This window comes from Natator depressus, chromosome 7 (genome assembly GCF_965152275.1).
Source record: "Natator depressus isolate rNatDep1 chromosome 7, rNatDep2.hap1, whole genome shotgun sequence".
NCBI lineage: Eukaryota > Metazoa > Chordata > Testudines > Cheloniidae > Natator > Natator depressus.
This window is the reverse complement of record NC_134240.1, coordinates 32550753-32578710: the sequence shown is the minus strand read 5'-3', so window position 1 is coordinate 32578710 and position 27958 is coordinate 32550753. Positions and strand designations below refer to the sequence as shown.

At 53.1% G+C, this 27958-nt stretch overlaps 1 protein-coding gene across 29 annotated transcripts in view; it reads left to right on the top strand.

Annotated features, from left to right (window-relative positions):
• NRXN2 (neurexin 2) overlaps nucleotides 1–27958 on the top strand; it is a 253023-nt gene that overhangs the window by 15966 nt on the left and 209099 nt on the right. For 24 of the 29 annotated variants that reach the window (XM_074957992.1, XM_074957991.1, XM_074958007.1 and 21 more), the window contains exons 2-3: nucleotides 1306–1323; nucleotides 11275–11304. In XM_074957992.1, coding sequence (XP_074814093.1) covers nucleotides 1306–1323; nucleotides 11275–11304 — 48 coding nt within the window. The remainder of the gene's footprint in view (nucleotides 1–1305; nucleotides 1324–11274; nucleotides 11305–27958) is intronic. The other 5 variants (XM_074957997.1, XM_074957988.1, XM_074957993.1 and 2 more) reach the window with 3 other exon arrangements.

Genomic DNA, 27958 nt, shown 5'->3' with positions numbered 1-27958 from the left:
TAGTTACAACAGAAAGCGTCTGTCCTGCATTGAGCTCTGTGCAAACCCCCAGGGTCAAACCCAGGCATCCCACAGATCCTGCTTCCAGACCTGGCCCTCCACACTCACCCACTGGATCCCACTCCCTTCCCAAAGCTAGAGAGAGAACCCAGGAATCCTGGCTCAGCCCCACTCCTGTTCTAACCCACTAAACCCTGACTCTTTGTCCCTTGCTCTAACATCTAGACCCCACTCCCTGAGCTGGGAATAGAACCCAGGAGTCCTGGCCCTTTCCCATGGAGGGCACCCACGAAGATGAGTGAGCTCCTGGCTCCTGCCTACCATGTAGCCCCACCAAAGCAGCTGAGCCATGTGTTTACATCATCAAAGGGTCCTTCTGCACAGGGCTCACATCCCAGCCAAGGAGAGGGGCTCCTCCCACAGATCAAAGACAGCTTCTTAAACTAGCCCAATCAACCCAAGTCCTTCAAAATAACCCCCCACCCCTGCTCTATGGGCTTCCAGGCTGCCATGTGGGGCTGGAGTGTGATCACCAGTGGGGTGGGACTGGGTGTGGAGGCCAGGCTGGGATGGCCAGGGATGTGGGTGTGGTGAGGGGCACCTGGGGCATTGGCTTGCACAGATCTTGTCCTGTTATGATTGGTTTGGCCTGTCACTCCTCCCCACCACTAACCCCTCCTGCCAATGTCTCTGGCACTGTGGTGGGGGGGGGAGGGATTTAGTGTCTGTAAACTGGGACCCCAGACCCTGCCAACCCCAGACTGGGGAGTCTGGGGGCCAGAGTGAGGGCTCCGCATGGAGAGCCCCACCATGGTCCTTTGGCTCCCGTCCTGCCCACTGCCCTGAGGAAGCCCATAGTGGGGAAACTGTGGGGCAGGACTGGGGGATTAGCGAACTTGGCACACTGTGCTCCTCCAGCCTATTTCCCCTTTCCCTGGGGGCAGCGTGCCCCCTACCGTCTATCCTCCTCCCCCGGGGGCAGCATGGCCCCTACAGTCTGTCCCCCCCCAGGGGCAGCGTGGCCCCCTACCATCTATCCCAGCCCCCCAAGGGCAGCGTGGCCCCTAACATCTATCCCCTCTGCCCCGGGGGCAGTGTGGCTCCCTATGGTCTATCCTCACCTCTGGAGGCAGTGTGGCTCCCTATGGTCTATTCCCCTGGAGGGCAGCATTGTCCCCTATGGTCTCTTTACCTAGTTATCTGTAAATGTGTGTCTGTGCTGGTGGCCTGGCCCCCCCTCACTAACTCCCTCTCTTTCTTTCTCTGTGTGTCTGTCTGGCTGCATCTGTGGGGTGTCGGTGGCAGAAGAGCATACGATGGAAGGTGAGTGACCCCTTTGCATTCGCTGTGCTGGCTGTGGATGGTGTGGGTTGGGGCCATGCTACAAGAAGCAAATTCATGTCTTGCCGGGGTGGGGGGGCTGTTTCCTGCTCCCTTGCCCTGTAAGGGTCCATCGAGGAGTGCCTGGACTTGGGGGGCTCCTGGGTGACTGGGTTGGGGTTTCCCTGTGTTCCAACAGCACCCCAGCTCTGTGCTCCCCCACATGATGGTGAATTGGATCCCAAGGGGTCACTTACTGCCAGGGTGTCTGTCTCGGGGTTGCCCCTACAGCCAGGCATCGCCAGTTGTCTTGGGGTCCCCCCAGTCTCCCAGGGTTTACCTTGTCTTGGTGTGGGGGATAAGAGCACAGTAATAGCAGTCTGTCTCTGTGGCTGTTTGCCCCACATGGGAAGGGTCATATACTGCTTTGTTGCTGGGGCGGGGTGGGGGCTAGTGTCGGATCCTATGCGTGATCCGACACTAGGGGGTTAGGGAAGGACTGGATCAGAACCGAGATATTGGAGTGGAGAGCTTCCCCACAAACACAGCCCATAGAGCCCTGCACTGCTCTGCTAGACTGGAATAGTCCATAGGGGGCGATCCTGCCCTGGGGGTGGAATAGACTGCACCCCACAAATTAGAAGGCACCCCCACTTCTGTGGCTTTCCCAGCCCCCATGCTCTCCTTCCTGCCCCCAAGCCCCTCCTCCCTGGGCTCTGGACCGTCCCCTTTCTCCTTACTCCTTGAGGGGTTGTCTCGCTTGTGGATGTAGCCTTGGCATTTGTGGGCAGGGTTGTGGCCTCGATTTGATTGTGATTTTTGTGGAGCTTGTCTAAGAGACCAGGGAGGGGGGTGGTATGGGGAGGGGGTATTGCCCTTGTCTATCCCCCATGCAGTAATGGGGGGATGGGTTGCACGGGGAGTTACAGGGGGCAGGGAATGTGATTTCTATGGAGGGATTGTTCGGTGTGGGTGCTTTGGTGTGTCAGTGTAGTGTGTGTCTGCTGTGTTGTGCGGGCAGTGCATGGAGGTGAGTCCAAGGAGGTTGTGTTCAGATGTGAGTGCATGTGGGACGTGTGGGGTGGGTATGTGGCATATATGACTGCATTGTGAATGTGTGTTCGGTGAGCATGCACGAGCACTGTGTGTGTGGGCGCATGTGCACATTCAGAGTGTGTGAGTGGTGTGTGTGTGTGTGTGTTTCTGTGTGTGCATGCGCTGAGTGAGTGAGTGGTGTGTGCGTGCTCAGAGTGCAAGTGGTGTGTGTGTCTGTGCAGAGTGTGTGAGTGGTTGTGCGTGTGTGCAGAGTACGTGAGTGATGTTTGTGTGTGTGAGTGGTGTGCGTGAGTGGGGTGTGTGTGTGAGTGGTGTGCGTGAGTGGGGTGTGTGTGTATATGGGGCATGTGTGTGTGTAAGTGCAGTGTGTGTTTGTGTACTCTGTTGAGTGTTGAATGTTGATGTGTGTTGTGGTGCTTGTAAATACAAGTTGTGTCTGTGAGGGGTGTGTGTGTTGTATATTTGATTTCTCAGTTGTGGTCCCATATGGGAAAGGGGCCCAATCCCCATGGGAGAACCTGGCCCCCCAACCCATCTCCCCATCCTGTTGCCCAGTTACCAGGGCCAAGAAGGCATCCCAGAGTATCCAGGGAGGGCAACTCCAAACCCTGCCCCCTCCCCCACAGGATCCCTGTATGGACAACTCCTGTGCCGGGGGCTGCATCTCAGTACTGGGCAAGGGATCCCAGCATAAAGGGCTCTGCAGCCCACCACACAGGCATCTGCATCTCAGCGCTGGGTGAGGGATGCCTGTATAAATATCCCCTGCACCTCAACCCCACCCCCCCCACTGCTCTCCAGCCCCACACACACACTCTGCCCCTCACTTCTTTTTTCCCCCAGAGCTTCCCAACCAGTCCCTACACACACTGGGACTGGGTTGTAGCAGGTGCCCCCTGCCCAGCATTCCCCCCCCCCGAACCGGACAGTCCCCATTCTGTCCCTGGCTCTGCCTGCTGGGTAAATTCATTTTTTTCCATTCATGCTGAACCTCAGCTGGGAGCTCAGGATTTGGAGAGGGAAATGGCTGCTGCCCTATCTCATATTGCATTGGCAGGTGTGTTGTTGTAGGGTCTCCTGGGTGTGCTGGGGCTGTGTGGGCTGGTGTGTCACTGTAGGGTCTCCTGAAGCATGGCGGCTATCCTCCCAGGTCTGTTACTGTAGGGTCTTCCCAGAACACAGGGCAGTGTGGCATGCAGAATGGGTGCTGTGCCGGGCTGGGGTGTGTATGGAGGGCAGGGGAGATTTGTGTTTGGGAATGGGAGGGCTCTGGGCTTGGGAGGCTGCCCCCCAGCGGGCTGGTGTGCTCCAGGGAGGAGAGTTTGGGGTTGGATGAGTTGGGGTGTAGATAGCACCCGTTTTGCAAGCAGACCCAGGAGTCCCCAAGCAAGGGGGGAATCCAGCCAGTTGCTCCCTGCTCCTTTCCCACAATCCCCCTGGCAGCTGGCCGGCTGAGTGCCGCAGTAAATGATGGGCAACGGAGAGGGGTTGGCAGTTGCGGGGTTCCCAGGGCCTGAGGGGAGCCGTGGGTGTGTGTGTGTGTGTCTGGGAGCTTTGGGGGACTCAGAGGACCTGTGAGGGGAAGCCTCTTGCCTGCATTTTCCCTGCCCCCTCCCCCCAACTCGCTGGGTGAGGCTTGTCCCCGAGCAGCCATCTCAAGACACCAGCTCAGAGACCGTGCTCTCTATCGCCCCCATTGCAGAGACCCTGCTCCAGCGCACCCCGCATCCACTCACGGAGACCATGCTGCCTACCCCATCACAATCCACCCCCACGGAGACCATGCCCCCCCCACTCCATTGCAACAGCAGGCTTAGAGCAGGGAGGGGGCTGGGAGCCAGAACTCCTGGGTTCTAGTCTCAGCTCTGGGAGGGGCGTGGCTGTTGCTAGTTGGTGGAGCAGGTTGTGTTTCAGGGTGGGGGCTGGGCACTCTGGGGGCTGCTTCCCTGGAGTGTGATTGTGCCCGTGTCACGAGCAGGGGGATGTTGTGTATCTCTAGTGGAGCCTGGATGCAGTGTGTGTGTGGGAGGGGAATGGGACTAACTCTTTGGGGGGGATGGTGTGTGTGTGTCCCTGCTTGTATCTCCCCTTCCCCCGCTTGTATTCTGCTGCTGTGTTGTCGCACAGCGCCGGTGTGGAATTTGTGTGTGTGGGTGTTTGTGTGTCAGTCTGCCCTTGTATCCTGCCACCATTTTGTCCCTTGGTGGCCTAATGGGGAGAGGGTGACTGGCCGTGTGTGTGTGTGACTGGCTGTCTCCCTGGAGCTGTGTAGGGGCGCAGCTGTGTGTGTGTGTCTTTTGGAGGGGTTACAGATGGTGTGCGTGAACTGACTTTGTGTGTTTGTGGGGGTACAGACTCTGTGTGTGTGTGTGTGTGTGTGTGTTTGTGAGTGTCCTGGCACCCCCTGATGCTGTGTGCTGCAGTGCGGGGGACGGACAGGCATCTATGCTGGGGAGATAAGATTTAGCAGCATGGTGACTTGATGTCATGTCTGCTTAGAACAGGAATCACCGAAGAGAGGGTGGGGACTTGGGTGCTGCAGCCTCCCCGTCCCACTGGGTGAAGAGGCAGGGGGCATCATGGAGGGGGTGAGATACGTTATAGGGGAGGCACTTGGTTTCCACAGACAAGAGAATGGGCACAGCAGCCTGGGTATTGTGTGCGCGGGGGTGTAGAACCTCTGCCACTGGACATGGGGGGCTGCACACATATAGTCAGTGCACACAGACACTCGCCTCCCATGCGTTGTGTGGGTATAGAATAGGTGTGGAATATAGCCCTCCTGCGTGTTTTCTGTGCATTTCCCCATGTTTGTGGGTGAATGTTTTGCATGGAACGTGCCTCTCCCATGTGTTTGGCTTGTTTGGCACATGTCTGTGTGTAAGAATGTTGGATGCATGATGTGCTTCCTGAGTATTGTGTGTGTGTGTGTGTGTGTGTGTGTGTATATGTGTGAGCATACCATGTGGAACATGAACCTCAGGTGGTTTCTGTGTGTGCAGAGTATGGCTGTGGGTGAAAGTGTTGGAGCACCCCCCTTCCTGTGCTCCCCATGTGTGGGATGAGAACATGCATACAGTTGTGTTTTGCTTAGCCATACATGGACCCATACAAAGCACATGCCACCTGCGGAGCCTGCATATGTCTGCAGAGGAAACGAGATGCCCATCTCCTTTGCATGTATTGTGTATGGAGTAGGTGCTGCCCATGAGGGTGTGCATGTCTCTGTGTGTGTGCTTGTATGTTCATGTCTGTGTGAGTGCATGTATGTTGCCTGTCTTTTGAACCCACACCACCTGTGTGCAGAGTCTGTACGATAGGCCCCACCTTTCCCTTGCATGTGCAGAGAAAGCAGTCCTGTGCATCCTTTGGCCCGCACATCATTGGCGTGAAAGATGTGCACATGCTCACATGGGTGTGCAAACACACCTCTGCCTCCTCTGGCTTCTTGCACCTCCCATCCATGCCCCACAACCCCCCACCCCTCCCACACAATGAATTTCCCTTTCCTGGCTCTCCCCATTTGAAGGCTGGGGCAGGCAGCTGCAGCCCCTACCCCATTAGTCCATGACTCCCAGTACCCCGCCCTTATTCCCCCCAGCATCCAAACTCCTGAGGGCCAATGGCCTTGTGTTATGCTAATAAAAGGGGCCATTGGAACCAATGGATTATTGATATGCAAATGAGGGAGATTGGAACCAATGAGCTCATGTTATGCAAATACCTGAATTGTGATTTGCATTATTTGGGGCCCTGCACTGTTATTAATCTCCCGGGCAGCAGCTCCATGCTGATTACGGGCCTGTCATTAACTGACATGATCCGAGACAAAGCAGGGCATGTTATCTGGGCGCCCGGGCCAGGCCAGTGGACGGGGCCATTAATCACCCCCCACCCCAGACTGCTCTGGGCAAGCACAGGCTCTCGTGTACATGAGTGGGTGGGCATGTGTAGCGTGCACACATGTGTGAGTGCATGATGGTGTGAAGGATCGGGTCAGGGTGTGAGGGGACCTACCCAAGTGTGTGCATGTGGCATACATATGTGTGTGAATGGGTGTGTAAGGGCACAAGGGAGGATGTAAGGGTGTGAGCGTCACAGGGTTTAAGGCCAGGAGGAACCACCTGATCTGTATAGCACAGGCCAGCACCCATATACCAAACCCAGCACCTGCAATGAAACCAAAGCCCACGGGAGACTAGGCTGTTCTGTGCCACAGGCAGAGAAGAGGAGGGACCAGAGGGCGCTATGGCCTGAGGCCAATGAAGTGAGAAATACCCAGGTGATCTTGGCGATCGACCTGCGCCCACACACTGCAGAGGAAGGCAACCCTTTCCCCCCCCTCAAGTCCCTGCCAATCTGACTTGGGTAAAATTCCTTCCTGACCCCACATGGGCCACCAGCTAGAGCCTGAGCATGTGAGCAAGAACGAGCCAGCCAACACCTGGGCAGAGAATGCTCAGTGCCACCTCAGAGTCCTGGCCCTCCCCGCCCAGTGTCCCATCTCCAGCCACGTGCAAGGCTGTGCGGCATACTCAACAGTGCCTGTGTCACGCTGTGACTGTAACGGTACGCGTGCATGCTGCAGATGGTGAATGTCGGGGCAGGTGCAAGCCCATGTAGGAACATGTTGTACATGTACCAGAATGTCCTGGTGTGCGTGTGTGCGTGTGAGAGAGATACCCCAGTATGTCACCATGTTCTGTTGTATGTGTGTTTGGCATGTGTTGGCATGTTGGAATGTGTGTGTGGCGTGTGCCCATATGTGATTGTGTCACTGTGTGTTTGTGTCTATAGGCTAGGCAGGTGCACCTACATGAGAGGTGTGTACTGTGTGTGTGTCTGCATGGGGCATGAAGGTGGGAGTGTGCATGCAAGGGAGGGTCTGTGTAAAGTGATTGTGTGAGGGAGGGTCATGTGGCATGTGTGCAGGGGAGGCCTGTGTAAAGTGAGTGTGCAAGTGAGGGCCTGTGCGGTGAGTGTCAGGAGGGCACAGGTGCTGGGGGGCTGGCAGCGTTGACTGTCTGTGCTCACGCAGCTGTGAGCAGTTGCCAGTAAGGAGGCTGGGGTGGGACCCCGGCGGACGCTGGATATGATTTATAGCCTCCCAACTGCCAGAAGCTGCTGCATAATAGAGCTGGGGTCTCCTGGTTAGTGTGGGGGGAGGGTGGCTGGGAGAGCAGGGCTGCAGGTCGGGATTGAGGGGCACCAGCTTCATCCTTCCTTCCGTGGTGCCAGTGGACACTGTCCTCCCCCCATGGCTTTCTCTCCAAAGGGCCCCCGTCCTGCCAGGGTATTGGGGGGAGGTTGTAGTGTTGGAACAATATGGCCACCACTGTCATGCCTGAGGGATCCTTGGAGCTGGTCTCCATGGTGACGGGAGGAGAGCAGACAGCATCCTAATGTGCCAGGCCTGGGCCTGTGGAGGGGGGTGTTTGGGCCTGGCCTCAGCCTCCATGCAGTTTCCACCCCCCTCCTTCCTTCCCCTCTCCAGTCCTCCCCCACACTGCAGCCCCTACATCTGCAGGGAAGCCTGCTGCAGCTCCCTGCCCACCTTCCCAAGCTCCCCACACCTGTGGCCATTAACTCTTCACCCACTGTAGCCCTCACAGCCCCAAGCTCCTGCTCCACACAGACTCCCCACGGCAGTGTGTCCCCAGTGTGCAGTCTCGGGGAGTCAAGACTCTGTGGTTGCAGTCGGCCCACAGTAGCCAGGTGGCCAGTTGGGATGTCACTGAGCAGCACAGCCTACTGGAAATCAGGCTGATACCCAGCAGACTCATTTCACATCACCCTGTGGAAGATGGCGAAGGGATAGTGGCTTCGTATCATCCCCATTGCCACCCCCAAGCCAACCACCCCTGCCTTGGATTGGAGCTGTCGCTTTCCAGAGGGGCCAGGCCCCATGTCCCATTTCCCACCCCCCTGATCCAGGGGTTAGGGCATGAGGATTCCTGGGTTCTGTCCCTGGCTCTGGGAGGGGAGCGGGGTGTAGTGGTTAGAGCAGGACTGCGTGAGATAGGAGCCAGGACTCCTGTCTTTGAAGGTCAAACTCTCCTGCCCCTGCAGGGTATAAGCCCTACAGGCTGCAAATGGTGCCTTTGGGCTGGGTAGAGGTGGTGATGGATAAGGGGAAGCATGCGTCTTGGGGTGGGGCATCTGGGTGTGGGGCAGAGAGGGCTCCATGTCATTTGCATGAAATGGCCTGATGTCTTGGAAGCAGCTGCCTGGCGCAGGGAGAGGAGCGCACATGATGATTAATGACATGGGAGGCACTGGGGCGGGCGGGAGAGAAATATTAATGCCTCCTGCTCCTGCCTGCCCATCTTCATCCTCGCCCTCAGGGGAGGGGTGGGAGAAGAGCAGAAGGAGGGGCTGTTTGGGGAATTAGCTACCCTCTGCTCCTGGCTCCCCACACAGTGGCTCCTCACAGTTCCCTCCACGGGAGACAGAGGGTTGGGACGCTTGGCCTGGTGGATCCCCTGTGATCTATCCCCCACACCTCAATCTATCAGGAGGCAGCATGGGGGCTGGGCAGAGTGGATCCCAGCAGTTGATCCCAAGAGCTCTACCCCCCACACCCTGATCTCTCAGAAGGGAGCATGGAGCCTAGTCTGGGTGAGTCCCAGTGGTTGATCCCAAGGGATCTATCCCCCCAATCTGTCAGAAGGCAGTGCAGGTCCTGGGCTGGGTGAATCCCAGCAGCTGATCCCCAGAGATCTATCCCCCACACCCTGATCTCTCAGGAGGGAGCGTGGAGGATGGGGTGGGTGGATCTCAACAGGGGATCCCAGGGGATCTTTATCCCCTCTTTGATCTATTGGAATGGAAGGTACCATAGGGGCTGGACCCAGTGGTCAATCCAAGGTGATCTATCCCCCCAGTACAATGTATTGTTAGGTAGGGCAGAGGCTAGGCTTGTTGGATCCTAGCAGCTGATCCCAGGAGATCTGTTAATTGCCACATACTGATCTATCCGGAGGCAGCACATGGTCTGGGCTGGGTGGATCCCAGCAGCTGGACCCCAGGGATCTACCCCCATGGTCTGTCAGGAGGTGGTATGAGGGCTGGGCTGGGTGGATCCAGCAGCTGATCCCCACACCCCAGTCTTCTGCACCACTGCAGACTGACATATGCAGCATGCAAAGCTGAGTTGCAGTGATCAGGCAGGAACTGGGCTGTAAGCAGGGGAATCTGCCCAAATGCCATGAGCCGTCCCGTTTCCTTTCCAACCCCCAACCTCCATAAGTAGCCAAAATCAGATGGGAAACCAGAGCGGCCATAGCAACGGGCATCTAAACCCTTGTTAGGAGTTAGGGTGTGGCCCCCAATTCTGTCATGCAAGAGGGAGGGGAGTGGGGTGTAGTGGGGTAGAGGAGGCAAGGCTTGGAGCCAGGACTCCTGGGTTCAGTTCCTGATTCTGGGAGCTGAATAGGGTCTGGTGGTTAGAGGGGCGTGGTGGTTTGGGATTCAGGACTCCTGGGATTCACAGGGTCCCTGTCTACTCTAGCAGCCCCTGCTTCCCCAAGGAGGGACGGGCAATGGCCTGGGTTGGAGGAAACCCATGTGGGGTTGTACCTGGCCTTACCCCTTGTTTGGAGTCTCCCACCCTGTAGGGTAAGCGATGACTCTGAGGTATTGTAACTGCCCCCCCATGCTGCCGTGCATGAGGGTCGCATCTCTTCAATCAGTGTTTCCTTTCTCTCTACGCTGGGGGGTGCCAGGCTGGGGTGGCAAAAATGCCCAGGAGCAGCAGATGTCGGAGGTACAAGGGTGCTTGGCAGCGAAGCTGTTGATGTTGGTCTCTGCTGGTGCTGAGACAGCCACCTGTGTTCCTGCGGGGTGACGCTGATTTGCCCCGGGGTGAGTGCGAGGGGAACCAACCCCAGTGAGTGCCGTGGGGTTACTCTGGGTCTAGGCTGGGTGGGCAAGAGGGGAATCGGCACTGGTGGCTGCAGCGGAGTGACGCCTGATTTTCACTGTGTGTGTCGCTCCTCTGGTTTTGGCGGTGTTCCCGTGTCAGACTGGGGGAGGGGAAGAGCAATCAGCACTACTGCCTTCCCTGGAGTGACTCCTGGTTTACACCAAGGTGACCAAAAGGGTAATTCTCTCCACTGACTTCTGTGGAGTGACTGTCCTGACTGACACCTGTACATAGCTCTTCTCATTGTGATGCAGTTAGCCCTGCTTCCAACTGGGCTGTGGTAGGGGAAAATCCTCCCTGCTGACTGCCGGGGAGTTCCTTCCTCCTGATTTACACAGGGGGCAGCTCCTTTTGCCTGACTGGGATCACTCCTGAGTGACTTGGGCGGTGCGAGAGGCCAGCCAGTCCCCAGCTAGCCCTGGTGACCTCCCACCACTAACCCCCTTGCCTCCCAAAGCAGCAGTACGCTCCAGCTCTTCCTGCGGGACCCTCCGGCACCAAAGGCAACATCGTCCCCTACATGCCTTCTCAGGCCTTGGTTTGTGTCTCTTTCTCCATTGTTATTTTTTCTTAATTTTATTGTTTAACCTGAAAAAAAAAAGAAGCATTTCCCCGTCTCTCTGCCACAGAGGGGCCCCGAATGCTTTTTTTTTTTTTTTAAGAGTCTAATAAAGACCCCTCACAGACTCTCTTCTGTCGTCCTCTTTCAATTTCAGTTCGATCTGTCCGGGCTTTTGAGTTGTCTCTCTCTTTTTCCTTCCCTTTCTTGTTTTTGTTCACTCTGTTTCGGCATCCGAACCCCTTTTCTCTCTCTCCCCCCACCCTTTTTCTCTCCCCCTGGGGCCTGGATGTCTGTCACAAGTTAAAAACAGCTTTTAAATTGTGGCAAAAAGATTAAACCCTCCTTTTTTCTGTGCGTTTATATGACTAGTCTTTTTTCTTTCTTTCTTTTTATCTTTTCCTCTCCCCTCAAGGTCCTGCTCATCTGACGTTAAACAGCCAAGGTATGACACTTTACCTTTGTTATTTTCACCCCAACGAACAGAAGTTTTAATTTCCACTCCTCCCTTCTGATCTTCCCACCATCCCTCCTTCATTTCTCTCTTCCGGTTATTTTTCTTCCCTCTCTCCCTCCCTCCCTCCCTCCCTCCCTCCCATCCGCTTGATTCATCTCTCGACTCGCGGTGGTTTCTGCCATGGTCCCAGATGTTTTGCTCGGCCAGCCGTGTTGTACAGCCGGGTGGTAGAGAGTCAAGCATGTGCCAAAGCCAAAAGGATAAAACTAGATTTCCTGCACTGTGAAGCTGGGGCAAACAGCATGTGGCTCAGGGCGATGCTCTGATTGTTAGCAGCCGTGTCTATGGTGATGGCTGTGGGGGGATTTTGAAGGCAGGGGGTGGACCCCTCAGCCAAGAGGAAATCAGCATAGCTGTGTTGAAACCAGCTGAAGTGTGCTGATTTGCACTAGCCTGGGATCTGGGCCTCTGCTTTTTAACTGGTGTTTGCTTAGCATTGCTTGTGCGCAGTTAGTGATGATTCACAGGGGTGCCTGTGTGTGGCACATAAGAGAAAATCGACCTTTGCACTGAGACAAGAGGTGAGCGTGTGTGTGTCCCAGCAGTAAAGACCTTCGCACTCAGACCCAGGGGTGTGCGTGTGTGTCCTGGAGCTATGGAGTCTTGCACTGATACACAAGGGTGTCTGTGAGTGTCCTGGCGGTATGGACCCTCACACTGAGACATGAGCGCATGTATGTGTTGACGGGTGCTATGGATCCTAGCAGTGAGACATGAGGGGATGTGTGCGTGTCCTGGCAGTACAGACCCTTGTAGGGAGACATGTGTCCTGCATGTATCCCTGTTGGTACAGACCCTCATGCTGAGACACACGGGGGTGTGTCTGAAGTGGTGGTACGGCCCGTGGCAGTGAAACACGGGGGCGTGCCTGTGTGTCCTGACTGTATGGAGCTTGAAATGACACATGAGGGTGTGTACGTGTTCTGGTGGTACAGACCCTCACACTGACACCCACGGACATGTGTGTGTCCCAGCGGAATGGACCCTTTCATTGAGACTCGAGGATGTGTGCATCTTGCCATGTTATGGACTCTCACATTCAGACAGGGGTGTACACATGTGTGTCCTGGTGGTATGGACCTTCGAGATGCGAGGGTATGAGTATGTGCATCTTGGCGGAACGGAAGCTCACACTGACACACATAGGTGTGTGTGTGTTCCTGTGTTACAGACCCTTGCACTGAGAAATGAGAGCATGGATATGTACCAGACTGTGGTATGGACCCTCACACTGAGACAGGGGATTGTGTGTGTGTATTCTGGTTGTATGGACCCTTGAAATAAGGCACGTGTGTGTGTGTGTGTGTGTGTGTGTGTGTGTGTGTACTGGGGGTATGAACCCTCACACTGAGACACGAGGGTGTGCGTGTGTATCCCAGTGCTTCAGAACCTTGCACTGAGATGCGAGGGTATGCACGTGTGTCCCAGGGTATGACTGCTCCCACTGAGACAGGAGGATTTGCGTGTGTGTCTCGGGGGTATGCACCATCCCACTGAGACAGGAGGGTGTGTCTTGGTGGTATGAACTCTCCCACTGAGACAGGAGGTTGTGTGTGTGTGTTTCGGGGTAGGAACCCTGACACTGAGACAGGAGGTTGTGCACATGTGTCTCGGGGGTATTAACTCTGCCACTGAAAGCGGACGGTGTGCCTAGGGGGTATGAACCCTCTCACTAAGACAGGAGGGTGTTTGTCTGTGTGTGTCTCAGGGGTATGACCACTCATACTGAGACAGGAGGGTGTGTGGGTGTGTGGGGGTGTATGAATGCTCAAACTGAGACAGGAGGTTGTGCACATGTGTCTTGGGGGTATTAACTCTGCCATTGAGACAGGAGGGTGTGCCTAGGGGGTATGAACCCTCTCAATGAGACAGGATGGTGTGTGTGTGTATCCTGGGGGTATAAACCCTTACACTGAGACAGGAGGGTGTGTGTGTGTCTTGGGTGTATGAATGCTCACACTGAGACAGGGTGTGCATTTGCGTCTCTGGGGTATGAATTCTGACACTGAGACAGGAGGGTGTGGCTAGGGAGTCTGAACGTTCTCACTGAGACAGGAGGTGTGTTGGTGTGTGTCTCAGGGTATGAACCCTGACACTGAGACAGGAGGGCGTGCGTGTGTGTGTCTCGAGGATATGAAAGCTCACACTGAGATAGGAGGGTGTGTGTGTGTGTCTTGGGGTATGAACTCTCCCACTGAGACAGGATGGTGTGAATGTGTATGTATCTCAGGTGTATGAGCGCTCACCCAGAGACGGGAGGGTCTGTGTGTGTGTCTTCGGGGTATGAATGCTCACACTGCAAGAGGAGGGTCTTGGGGATATAAACGCTCACATTGAAATAGGAGTGTGTGTGTGTCTGTCTTGGGTGTATGCACCCTCCCATTGACACAGGCGGGGGTGCTTACGTGTCTCGGTGATATGAACCCTCTCACTGAGACAGGAGGATTTGTGTGTGTGTCTCGGGGGTATGAACCCTCTGAATGAGACAGGAGGGTGAGGGGGTGTGTCCTGGGGTATGAACGCTGACACTGAGACAGGAGGGTGAGTGTGTGTGTGTCTCGGGTGTATGAATGCTCCTACTGAGACAGGAAGGGGTGCGTGTGTGTGTGTGTGTGTGTGTTTCGGGGTAGGAACCCTGACACTGAGACAGGAGGTTGTGCAAATGTGTCTCGGGGGTATTAACTCTGCCACTGAGAGTGGAGGGTGTGCCTAGAGGGTATGAACCCTCTCACTGAGACAGGACGGTGTATGTTTTTGTGTGTGTGTCTCAGAGGTATGACCGCTCACTGAGACAGGACAGTGTGTGTGTGTGTGTGTCTCGGGGGTATGAACCCTCTCACTGAGACAGGATGGTGTGTGTGTGTGTGTCTCGGGTGTATGAACACTCACACGGAGACAGGAGGGTGTGCGTTTGTGTCGTGGGGGTATGAATCTTGATACTGCCACAGGAGGGTGTGCGTTTGTGTCTCGGGGGTATGAACCCTGACATTGAGACAGGAGGGTGTGCCTAGGAGGTATAAACCTTCTCACTGAGAGAGGATGGCATATGTGTGTGTGTGTCTCCTGGGGGATTAAACCCTGACACTGAGACAGGAGGGTGTGTGTGTCTTGGGTGTATGAACGCTCACACTGAGACAGGGTGTGCTTTTGTGTCGCTGGGGTATGAATTCTGATACTGAGACAGGAGTGTGTGAATGTGTGTCTCGGGGGTATGAACCCTCCCACTGAGACAGAAGGGTGTGTGTTGGATGTGTGTGTGCGTGTGTCTCGGGTGTATGAATGCTCACACTGAGATAGGAGGGTGTGCCTAGGGGGTATGAACCCTCTCACTGAGACAGGAGGGTGTGTGTTGTGTGTCTCGGGGGTATGACCACTCACACCGAGACAGGAGGGTGTGTGCACGTGTCTTGGGACAATACACCCTCCCACTGAGACAGGAGGGTGTGCCTTGGAGGCATAAGCCTTCTCACTGAGAAAGGATGGTGTGTGTGTGTGTGTGTGTGTGTGTGTGTCTTGGGGGTATGACACTGAGACAGGAGGGTGTGTGTGTGTGGGGGGGGTTGTGTCCCGGGGGTATGAACCCTGACACTGAGACAGGAGGGGGTGCTCGTGTTACTTGGTGGTATGAACCCTCTCACTGAGAGAGGAGGACGTGTGTGTGTGTTTGTCTCGGAGGGAAGAACCCTCTCAATGAGACAGGAGGGTGTATGTGTGTGTGTGTCTGCTGACACTTAGGAGGATGTGCGTTCATGTCGCGGGGGTATGAATTCTGATACTGAGACAGGAGTGTGTGCATGGGTGTCTCGGGGATATTAACTCTCCCATTGAAAGCAGAGGGTGTGCCTCGGCGGTTTAAGCCTTCTCACTGAAAGAGGATGGCGCGCGCGTGTGTGTGTGTGTGTGTGTGTGTGTGTGTGTGTGTCTTGGTGATATCAACCCTCTCACTGAGACAGGAGGGTGTGTGTGTTTCTCTCAGGGGTATGAACACTGACACTTAGACAGGAGGGTGTGCGTGTCTGTCTCAGGTGTATGAATGCTCACACTGAGACCCAAGGGTGTGCGTTTGTGTTGTGGGGGTATGAATTCTGATACTGAGACAGGAGTGTGTGCGTTTGTGTCTCGGGGATATGAACCCTCCCACTGAGACAAGAGGTGTGTATGAGTGCCTCAGGCATATTAACCCTCTCACTGAGACAGGGGTGTGTGTGTGTGTTTCTTGGGTGTATGAATACTCCCACTGAGACAGGAGGTTGTGCACATGTTTCTTGGGGGTATTAACTCTGCCACTGAGAGAGGAGGGTGTGCCTAGGAGATATGAACCCTCTCACTGAGACAGGAGGGGGTGTGTTTGTGTGTGTCTGTGTCTCCAGGGCTATGAACCCTTTCACTGAGACAGGAGGATGTGTGTTTGTCTTGGGGATATGACTGCTCACACTGAGACAGGAGGGTGTGTCTATGGGTTACGAACCCTCTCACTGAGACAGGAGGGTGTGTGTGTGTGTCTAGGGGGTGTGACCCTTCTCAATGTGACAGGAGGGTGTGTGTCTTGGGTGTATGAACGTTCACAGTGAGACAGGAGGATGTGCGTTTGTGTCGCGGGGCTATGAATTCTGATATTGAGACAGGATTGTGTGCGTGTGTGTCTCGGGTGTATGAACGCTCACACTGAGACAGGAATGTGTGTGTTTGTGTCTCGGGGGTATGAACCCTCTCACTGAGACGAAGTGTGAGTGAGTGTCTTGGGGATATGAACCCTCCCACTGAGGCAGAAGAGTGTGCCTCAGGCATATGAACCCTCTCATTGAGACAGGAGTGTGTGCGTATGTGTGTGTGTGTCGGTTGTATGAATACTCACACTGAGACAGGAGGTTGTGCACATATGTCTCAGGCGTATTAACCCTGCCACTGAGACAGGAGGGTGTGGCTATGGAGTCTGAACCTTCTCACTGGCAAAGGAGGGAGGGTGTGTGTGTGTGTGTGTGCGTGTGTGTTGGGTGTATGAACCTTCTCACTGGGACAGAAGGGTGTGCTTTGGGGTTATAAGACTTCTCACTGAAGGAGGATGGCATATGTCTGTGTGTGAGTGTCTCGGGGGCATGAATGCTCACACTGAGGGAGGAGGCTCTCTGTGCGTCTTTGGAGTATGAACGCTCACACTGTAACAGGAGGGTCTTGGGGATAAGAACGCTCACATTGAGATAGGAGGGTGTGCATGTCTGTCTCGGGGGTATGCACCCTCCCTTTGACACAGGCGGGGGTGCTTGTGTGTCTCAGTGATATGAACCCTCTCACTGAGACAGGAGTTTGTGCATGTGTGTCTCGGGGATATGAACCCTCCCACTGAGACAAAAGGTGTGCGTGTGTGTGTCGGGGATATGAACCCTCCCACTGAGACAGAAGGGTGTGCCTCAGGTATACGACCCCTCTCACTGAGACAGGAGGGTGTGTGTGTGTGTCTCGGGTGTATGAACGCTCACGCTGAGACAGGAGGGTCTGTGTGTATGCGTGACTCGGGTGTATGAACGCACATATTGAGATAGGAGGGTATGTGTTTGTGTCCCGGGACTATGAACCCTCTAACTGAGACAGGAGGGTGTGCCCAGGGGGTATGAACCTTCTCACTGAGACAGGAGGGTGTGTGTGTGTCTATCTGTCTCGGGAGCTATGAACCCTTTCACTGATACAGGAGGATGTGTGTTTGTTTTTGTGTCTCGGGGGTATGAACCCTCTCACTGAAACAGGAGGTGGTGTGTGTGTGTGTGTGTGTGTGTGTGTGTGTGTGTGTGAGTGTTTTTCAGGGCTGTGAACCATCTCACTGATATAGGAGGGTGTGTGTTTGTGTCCCCAGGGGTATGAACTCTGACACTGAGACAGGAGGATGCGTGTGTGTGTCTCGGGAGTATGAACCCGGCAACTGAGACAGAAGGGTGTGGCTAGGGAGTCTGAACTTTCTCACTGAGACAGGAGGGTGTGTGTGTCTTGGGGTTATGAACCCTGCACTGAGACAGGAGGGTGTGTGTCTCTCGGGGGTATAAACTCTGACATTGAGACAGGAGGGTGTGTGTGTATGTCTTGGGTGTATGAACGCTCACATTGGGACAGGAGGGTGTGTGCGTGTGTCTCTTGGGAGTATGAACCTTCCAACTGAGACAGGAGTGTGCTTAGGCGGTATGAACCCTCTCACTGAGATAGAAGTGTGTGTGTGTGTGTGTGTGTGTGTGTGTGTCTCGGGGGCTTGGAACCTTGACACTGAGACAGGAAGTTGTGTGTGTGTCTCAGGGCTATGAACCCTCCCACTGAGACAGGAGGGTGTGGGTGTGTGTCTCGAGGGTATGAATGGTCACACAGAGACAGGAATTTGTGTGTGTGTGTGTCTCGGGGGTATGAACCCCCCCCCCCGAGACAGGAAGGTGTGTCTAGGGGGTCTGAACCTTTTCAGTGAGACAGGTGTGTGTGTGTGTGTGTGTGTGTGTCTTGGGGCCAGGAACCTTGACATTGAGACAGGAGGGGGTGTGTGTGTGTCTTGGGTGTATGAATGGTCACACTGAGACAGGTATGTGTGTGTGTCTGCCTCGCGGGTATGAACTCTCTCCATGAGACAGGAGGATGTGTGTGTGTGTGTCTCTTGGGGGTATGAATGCTCACACAGAGACAGGAGGATGTGGGTTTGTGTCGCAGGGGTGTGAACTCTTACATTGAGACAGGAGGGTCTGTATGTGTGCCTTGGGGGTATGAAGGCTCACGCTGCGACAGAATGGTTTGCGTGTGTGTCTCTGGGGTATAAACACTCACACTGAGACATCAGGGAATGTGTGTGTGTCTCGGAGGTATGCACCTTCTGTGACATTCCTCTGGTGTTATCTGGACAGGTGATCCGCTAGGTCACTCCAATCCTCGACTCTGAGAGCCAGTCTTACCCAACTCTGCTGTGAGAACACCCACTCCCGGTCATGTAAGCTGTTCCCAGCTATGTGAGTGAGCACTTTTGGCCAGCTCTCTGCTTGGATAGTGCAATTGAATGACACTAGCCAATATCTCTGGTGCCAGACACAACTCTAGGAACCTCCGTCTTGCAGTGTCCAGTTATGCCCGCTGAATGCTGCAAGCTTATATGAGTTTGTCAATTTAACAAAGAAATTGATATGTACCAGGCTTGTTATCCCAAGGGGAGTCTCACGCTCCAAACCAAATGCACTGCATCAGGTAGAATAAACAAACACATTTATTAACTACAGAAGATAGACTTTAAGTGATTATAAGTCAAAAGCACAAGAAGTCAGATTTGGTCAAATGAAATAAAAGCAAAATGCATTCTAAGCTGATCTCAACACTTTCAGTTCCCATACAAACTTATATGCTTCTCACCACAGCCTGGCTGGTTGAATCATAGAATATCAGGGTTGGAAGGGACCTCAGGAGGTCATCTGGCCAAGCCCCTGCTCAAAGCAGGACCAATCCCCAATTTTTGCCCCGATCCTTAAATGGCCACCTCAAGGATTGAACTCACAACCCTGGGTTTAGCAGGCCAATGCTCAAACCACTGAGCTATCCCTCCCCCCTTCAGCCAGGCTCTCCCCTTTGATCAGCACTTCAGTCACTTGGTGTCTGTGAATGGAGGTGGAAGAGAGAGGAAGAGCATGGCAAATGTCTCTCCTTTTTATCATGTTCTTTCTTCCCTCTTGGCTTTGCCCCCCCCCCCCCCGCCTTCAGGGTCAGGTGAACATTACCTCATCGCAGTCCCAAACTGACCAAGAGAAGGGAGGTGACTCCTCGAGAGTCCAACCAACCTTTTTTTGCTGCTTAGGCCAGTGTCCTTTGTTCCTGTGAGGCTGGGCTGGGTTTGTCCTGTACATGTCCTGATGAGGTGTGAACTGCCCCTCTGTTCCTGGAGAGTTTAGCCTGGGCTTGTTTTAAGCCATGAGGATACATTTACAGCCTCATAACTGTATACATGAAATTAAAACCTATAACATTACTAGAACATTACTGTACCAACAATGTTCAGTGCATCATGAGCCTTCCGAAGATACCCGACATGACAAACTTTGCATTGGATACCACACAATCGTATTATAAGGATGAACGTGGGGGCACAGGGTGTTCCCCCGAGATACAGAGTGTCACACCCTCCCACTGAGACAGGAAGGTGTGTGCGTGTGTCTCGGGGGTATGAACGCTTACACTAAGACAGAAGGGTGTGCATGTGTGTCTCAGGGTTATGCACCCTCACACTGAGACAGGAGGGTGGGTGGGTGTGTCTCAGGGTTATGCACCCTCACACTGAGACAGGAGGGTGGGGTGGGTATGTCTCGGGGTTATGAACCCTCACACTGTGGGAGCCTCTGTGCTGCAGTTGGGAGCGTTCTTCCTAGCTTAGATGGACAGACGTGCTAGCTCTGCTTGAGCCAGTGTGCTAAACGTAGCAGCCTTTCAGGCCACCTGCCAGACTACAAACCTGCCCTGGGCAGCTAGCCTGAGCTGCTGTCCCCAGATACACTGTTTTTAGCACGCTTGCTCTAGCAGAGCTACCATGTGTCTGACTACCCACCCTGGGAAGCACCCTCCCAGCTGCTGTGTACATGTACTGAGATGTACGTGTGTGTGTGTGAGACAGAGAGAGCAGTGTGAACCCTTATACAGACACACACAGGCATGCGTGTGTGTTCTGCTGGTACCAACCCTTGAAATGAGACACGAGGACATGTGTGAGTGTCCCGGGGGCACGGACGCTTGCAGTGCGACACCAGGGCATGTTATGTGTCCCTGGCATAAAGACCTGGGAAATGAGAACTGAGCGGGCTATGCATCTGTTCTGACTGCATGGATCCTACAGTGAGACAGGAGGGGCTGTGTCTGGGAGGTATAGAGCCTCGTATAGAGAAATGAAGTGTGTGTGTGTGTGACATGCACCCTTGCCATGAGCACAAGGGTCTGTACGTTTCCCAGTGGCATGGACCATCGCACTGAGACAGGAAGGGCCCATACTGACGGGACACTCCGAGCATTAAGACACAAGGGCATACACTTGACTGGATCAACAGGAAACACGCACACACTTCCTGTCTCAGTTAGAGGGTCGTACCACTGGAACACAATCATAGGCCCTCATGTCTGACTGTGAGTATACACACCACCAGGAGGCACACACACATCCTCATGTATCACTACAATAGCCCATACAGCCAGGATACACACACATGCCCTCATGTCTCAGTGCAACTGTCCATATCACAGGAACACACATGCGTGCCCTGCTGTCTGAGTGTGAGATTCTCTATCACCAGGAACGACACACACACCCTCATATCTCATTCTGAGGGTCTGTACTGCCAGGAGACACATGCACTCCCTTGAGTCTCACTGTGACTGTCCATACAGCCAGGGAGTGTGCACACACCCTCACGTCAGTGAGATGATCCACATGGCCGGAAGACACATGCATGTCCATGTGTCTTAGTGCCAGGGTCCGTACCACCAGGACACATGTGCACACCCTCGCATCTCCATGAGAGAGTCTCTGCTGCTGGCACACGTATGTCCTCATGCATCAATGCGATGATATGGGCAATTAGGACACAAATGCACACCGAGTCTGAGTTCAGTGGTTCATACTGCCAAGAGGGTGCATGTGTGTTCTGTCAATAGAAACGTTGACCATGAGACTCAAGGGCCAGTGTCTGTGTTCTGAATATGGGGACTGTTGATGTGAGACTCGAGGGCAAGTGTGTGTGTGTTCTGGATATATGAGAACAAGTATGTGAGTGTGTTGTGACTATGAGGAGTCTCGCTGCATGATACTATAGCAAGCGTGTGTTCTGGCTATAGGAATCCTTGCCATGAGACAAGAAAATGAGTGTGTGAGTGTGTGCGCGTGCACACGTGTGCTCAATATATGGACCCTTCATGTATGACAGGAGGGCAAGTGTGTGTGTCTTCTGGCCATAGGGACCTTTACCATGGGATTTGAAGGTGTGTGTGTGCGTGCTGTAAAACATGAGGGCGAATGTGTGTTCTCTATATATGGACACTTTGTGTGAAACACGAGGGCAAGTGCACCTGTGTGTTCTAGCTATAGGGACCCTCGCCGTAAGAGAAGAGGGCGAGTGTGTGTGTGATTTGGCTATAGACGACTCTTGCCATGAGACATGATTGTGTGTGTGTCTGTGTGTGTTCTAGCTATAGGGATCCTCGACATGAGGCACAAGAGTGAGTATTCTATAGGGATCCTTGCCATGAGACACAAAGGTGAATGTGTTCTGGCTAGAGGAACCCTTTGTGTGCGACAGAAGGGCAAGTGTGCATGTGTGTTCTGACTACAGGGACCCATGCTGGAAGAAATGAGGACTTCGGGGGGTGTGTATGTGTGTGTGCATTCACATTCTAGTTATAGAGACCATCACCACAAGAGAGGAGAGCGCGAGTGTATGTGTTCTGGCTATAGGGACCCTTGCCATGAGACTCGAGGGTGCACATTTGTGTCTAAGTGGCATGGACCCTTGCACTGAGATCCGAGGTTGTGTTTGTTCTGGATGTACTGACTCTCTCAGTGAGACATGGGGGTGTTCCTGTGTAACCTGGTCGTACGGACCCTCTAAATGAGATGGAAGGCATGTGTGTGCGTCCTGGCGGTACAGACCCTCACACTCAGGAGGCTGTACATGAGTGACCTGTGGTATAAGCCCATCATGCACAGGGACAGGGGGTATGTCTGCAGCCTGTGTATCCTGGCTGTACAGACTTTCACAGTGAGACATAAGAATGTATGTGTGTTTCCCAGTAGTACGTACACTTTCACAGACAGACACAAGGACCTGTGTGTGTGTCCTGGCAGTATGGCCCCTGCACTGAGACCTGTACACACATACCTGAGCTGTGTATGTTTCCTGTTAGTCCACCACTAACACAGTTGTGATGGCATGCATGTGAATGTCCTGGCAGCCACAAGCGTGTGTGTTTGTGTTCTGGTGGTATAGACCCCGGCACTCAGACTTAAGGACATGCATTTGTGTCCCGGCAATGTGGATCTTCTCACTGACATGGGGGTGTGTGCATGTACCCTGGCTGTATGGACAGTCACAGTCAGACTCAAGGGAGTGCATGTGTGTCTTGGCAGTATGAGCCCTCAAAGTGAGATGTGAGGGTGTGCGTGTTGTTCCTGGGGATAGAGAATCTCACACTCAGACAGGAGGGCACGCATGTGTGTCCATGTGATATGGACACTGGCACTGAGACATGAGGACATGTGTGTGTATCCTGGCTGTATGGGCTATTATAGTGATACATGAGGATGTGTGTGTGCCTCCTAGCGGTGTGTATACTCACAGTCAGACATAGAATCATAGGACTTGAAGGGACCTTGAGAGGTCATCTAGTCCAGTCCCCTGCACTCATGGTAGGACTAAGCATTACCTAGACCATTCCTGACAGGTGTTTGTCAAACCTGCTCTTAAAAATCTCCAATGATGGAAATTCCACAACCTCCCTAGGCAATTTATTCCAGTGCTTAATCACCCTGACAGTTAGGAATTTTTTTCTGATGTCCAACCTAAACCGCCCTTGCTGCAATTTAAGCCCATTGCTCCTTGTCCTGTCCTCACAGGTTAAGAAAAACAATTTTTCTCCCTCCTCCTTGTAACCTTTTACGTACTTGAAAACTGTTTATCATGTCCCCTCTCAGTCTTCTCTTCTCCAGACTAAACAAACCCAATTTTTACAATCTTCCCTCATAGATCATGTTTTTTAGACCTTTGATCATTTTTGTTGCTCTTCTCAGGACTTTCTCCAATTTGTCCACATCTTTCCTGAAATGTGGCGTCCAGAACTGGACACAATATTCCAGTTGAGGCCTAATCAGTGCGGAGTAGAGAGGAAGAATTACTTCTCGAGTCTTGCTTACAACACTCCTGCTAATACATCCCAGAATTATGTTTGCTTTTTTTGCAACAGCGTTACGCTGTTGACTCTTATTTAGCTCCACTATGACCCCCAGATCCTTTCCGCAGTACTCCTTTCTAGGCAGTCATTTCCCATTTTGTATGTGTGCAATGATTGTTCCTTCTTAAGTGGAGTACTTTGCATTTGTCCTTATTGAATTTCATCCTATTTACTTCAGACCATTTCTCCAGTTTGTCCAGATCATTTTGAATTATAATCCTATCCTCCAAAGCACTTGCAACCCCTCCCAGCTTGGAATCGTCCGCAAACTTGAGGGCCTACGCTTGTGTCCCAGTGGTATGAGCCTCTCACTGAGACAAGAGGGGTGTGTGTGTTTCCTGTTGATCCACTCACGTGTATGCCCTTGGGTCTTAATGCTCGGCGTGTCCAATCAGTATGGACCCTCACGCTGAGATACAAGGATGTGCATATGTGTTGTGGTGGTGTGGTCTCTTGCAGTGAGATACGAGAGTGTCCGTGAGGCCTGGTGGTATGGACCCTTGCACTCAGGATGGGGGGTGTGTGTGTGTCCTAGCGGTACAGACCCTTACAGCGAAATACGAGGGGATGCATGTGTCTCCTGCTGGTATGGACCCTCGCAATCAGACAGGAAGGTGTGTGTGTATGTGTCTAAGCAGTATAGACCCCCGCAGTGAGACTGGAGAGCGTATGTGTATCCTGGCAGTATGTACCTTCATACTCAGACACAAAGGTGTGCATTTGCATCCCAGGAGAATGGACCCTCACGCTGATGCGTGAGGATGTGTGTGTCCCAGCAGTATGGACCCTCCAAATGAGATGTGAGGGTGTCTGTGTGTATCCTAGTGTATGGACTCTAGCAGTGATACCCAAGGATGTGTAAGTATGTCCTGCTGGTAAGGATCATCAGAGTGAGACACAAGGGGGTTTATGTGTGTGTCCGGATAAGATGGATCCTTGCAGTCAGATAACAGGCATGTGTGAGTGGTCAGGCTATTTGGACTTTCGCCCTTGAGGCATGAGGGTGTGTGTGTGTGTTCTGGTTATAGGGACCCTCGCTGCAAGACCACAGAGTGTGTGTGTGTTTGTTTGTTCTGGGTATAGAGATCCTTGATGCCAGACAGCAGTGTAAGTGCGTGTATATGTGTGTGTTCTGGCTATAGAGATCCTTGTCTCAAGGCACGTGTATGTGTGTGTTCTAGCTATAAGGATCCTTGCTGTTGGACACAAGGGCAAGTGTGTGTGTGTGTGTTCTGGATATATGGACCCTCACCGACACACATGAGAGCTTGTATATGTTGTGACAGGGTCGGACCAGATGGTTATAGGAGAGTAATAGAAGCAGATATATTAGCCCCAGGCTAAGTAGGTCCCTTTTCCCTGGGTAAGGTAACAGGGAAAGTTCCAGAACAATCAGGAACCTTCTGGAGACAATTAAGACAGGCTGATTAGAACACCTGCAGCCAATCAAGAAGCTGCTAGAATCAATTAAGGCAGGCTAATCAGGGCACCTGGGTTTTAAAAAGGAGCTCAGTTTGTGGTGTGCGTGTGAGGAGCTGGGAGCAAGAGGCGCTAGGAGTGAGAACGCGGACTGTTGGAGGACTGAGGTGTACAAGCATTATCAGACACCAGGAGGAAGGTCCTATGGTGAGGATAAAGAAGGTGTTGGGAGGAGGCCATGGGGAAGTAGCCCAGGGAGTTGTAGCTGTCGCACAGCTGTTCCAGGAGGCACTCTAGACAGCTGCATTCCACAGGGCCCTGGGCTGGAACCCAGAGTAGAGGGCAGGCCCGGGTTCCCCCCAAATCCTCCCAACTCCTGGTCAGACACAGGAGGAGTCGACCTGGACTGTGAATTCAGAAAAACGGCCAAGCTGAGGGCTGCCGTGAAGCTCCAAGGCAAGCAGATCCGCCAGTAAGTGCAAGACCCACCAAGGTGTAGGAGGAACTTTGTCACAATGTGTGTGTTCTGACTATAGGGACCCTCGCAGGATGATACTGTGGCGAGTGTGTGTTTCAGCTATAGGACACTCACTCTGAGACTCGAGGGCGAGTGTGTGTGTGCTCTGGATATATGGACCCCTCAGATAAGACAGGATGGCAAGTGTGCATTCTAGTTATAGGGACCCTCGCCACAAGAAACGAGGGTGACCGTGTGTGGGTTCCTCCTATAGGAATGCTGCTGGCAGACAAGATTGTGTGTTCTGTCTATGGGGACCTTTGCCATGAGGTTCGAAGATGAGTGATTGTGTGTGTGTGCATGCTGTAAAACATGAGGGCGAGTGTGTGTTCTTTATATATGGACCTTTTGTGTGAAACATCAGGGTGAGTGCATGAGTGTGTTCTAGTTATAGGGACCCTTGCTGCGAGAGAAGAGGGTGATGTGTGTGCGATTTGGCTATAGGCAAATCTTGCCATGAGATGAGTGTGTGTGTGTGTGTATTCTGGATATATGAACCCTCACCGACACACATGAGAGCAAGTGTTTGTTTGTGTGCTGGCTATAGGAACCCTTGCCATAACACTTGAGGGCGAGCGTGTGTCTGTGTGTGTGCGCACTGTAAAACATGAGGGCAAATATGTGTGTGTGTTCTGTGTATATGGACCCTTCACATGAAACACAAGGGCAAGTACGCATGTGTGTTCTGGCTATAGGGGCTCTTGCTGTGAGACTCAAGGGTGTGTGTGTGTGTTTTCCGGCTATAGGAATCCTTGCCATGAGGCACGAGTGAGAGTGTGTGTGTGTGTGTGTGTGTGTGTGTGTGTGTGTGTGTGTGCCGCGAGACATGAGGATGACTGTGTGTGTTCTGACTATACAGACTCTCACTGACACACATGAGGGTGAATGACTGTAGGGCCACTTGCCGCAAGATACTACGGCGAGCGTGTGCGTGTGTGTTCTGACTATAGGGACCCTTGCTGTGAGATAAGAGGGTGAGTGTGGGAGTGGGTGTGGTCTAGCTATATGGACCCTTGCCGTGATACACGAGGACTAATGTGTATGTATTTTGGCTATAGGGACCCTTGCCGTGACAGAAGATGGGGTGTGTGTTTAGGCCATAGGGATCCTTGCTGTGAGACATAAGGGTGAGTGGGTGATTGTTCTGGCTCTAGGGACCCTTGTTGTGAGAGATGAGTGTGTGTGTGTATGTGTTCTGGATATATGGACTCTCGATGAGAGACATGAGGGCCTGTGTGTGTGTGTATGTATGTTTTGGCTATAGGGACCCTCACCATGGGACATAAGGGTGAGTGAGTGTTCTAGCTATAGGGACCCTTGTCACAAGACATGAGGTTTAGTGTGTTTGTGTTCTGTTCTGGATATATAGACTCTCACCGACACACACAAGGGCTAGTGTATGTGTATGTTCTGAGTATAGGGACCCTTGCTGTAAGATACTATGTTGAGCGTGTGTTCTGGCTATAAGGACTGTCACCACAATACACAAGGGTGTGCATGTGTGTTCTGGCTAAAGGGATCCTTGCTGCAAGACATGAGGTCGGGTGTGTATCTTTTCACTATAGGGATCCTTGCTGTGGGACACAAGGGCAGGTGTGTGTGTGTTTTGGCTATTGGGACCCTCAGTGCGGGACACTAGTGTGTGTGTATGTGTATTCCGGATATTAGATCCTCACCAAGACACATGAGGGCAAGAGTATGTGTGTGTTATGACTATAGGGACCCTACCCTAGCCGCAAGATACTATGGTGAGTGTGTGTGTGTGTGTGTGTGCATGTGTGCATGTGTGTATGTTCTGGCTATAGGGACCCTCGCCATGGGACATGAGTGTGTATGCTCTGGCTGTAGGAACCCTCATTTTGAGACATAAGGGTGAGTGAGTGTGTGTGTATGTGTGTTCTGGCTATAGGGATCCTCATTGTGGGACGTGAGGGTGAGTGTGTGGCTGTTCTGGATATATGGATCCTCACTGGGAAATACGAGGGTCTCTGTGTGTATGTGTATGTATGTGTGTGCGTTCTGGCTTCCGGAACCCTCGCTGTGAGATAAGAGGGTCAGTATATGTGTTTCCTGGCTATAGGGGCCCTTGCAGGGAGACATGAGTGTGTGTGGGGGGGACTCTGATATATGGACCCTCACCGACACACATGACGGGGGATGTATATGTGTGTTCTGATTGTATGGACCCTCACTGTGAGACACGAGGGTGAATGTGTTCGTGTGTTCTGGCTGTATGGACCCTCACTGTGAGACACGAGGGTGAATGTGTTTGTGTGTTCTGGCTGTATGGACCCTTGCTGTGAGAGAAGGCAGTGAGTGTGTGTGTGTTGTGGTTATAGGGATCCTCACCACTGGACAGAAGGACAATAGTGTGTGTCTTGGCTTTACATACTTGGGAGGAGGCAGGGGGGCTAACAGTGGGTCCCCTGCCAGGCAAACTTGGGGGAACTCTCCCCCCCAAAATATTCTCCTTTTGAGTGCTTGCTCATGTCCATTCCATGCTAGGTGTGTGCTCGCCGCATGCACTGTTGCTGGAGATTTTTCCCTTGTGGGTCCCAGCAGCCTACTTCCCCAGGGCAATTTCAAGGCCCACCAGGACCTTCTGAAGTGGATCACTTCAAACCTTGGTTTGGAAATTGAGGAGCTCAAAGATACATCACCCAGCCTTATTGATATCTTGGCTGCAGCAGCTCCATCCAAGGTTGCCCTGCC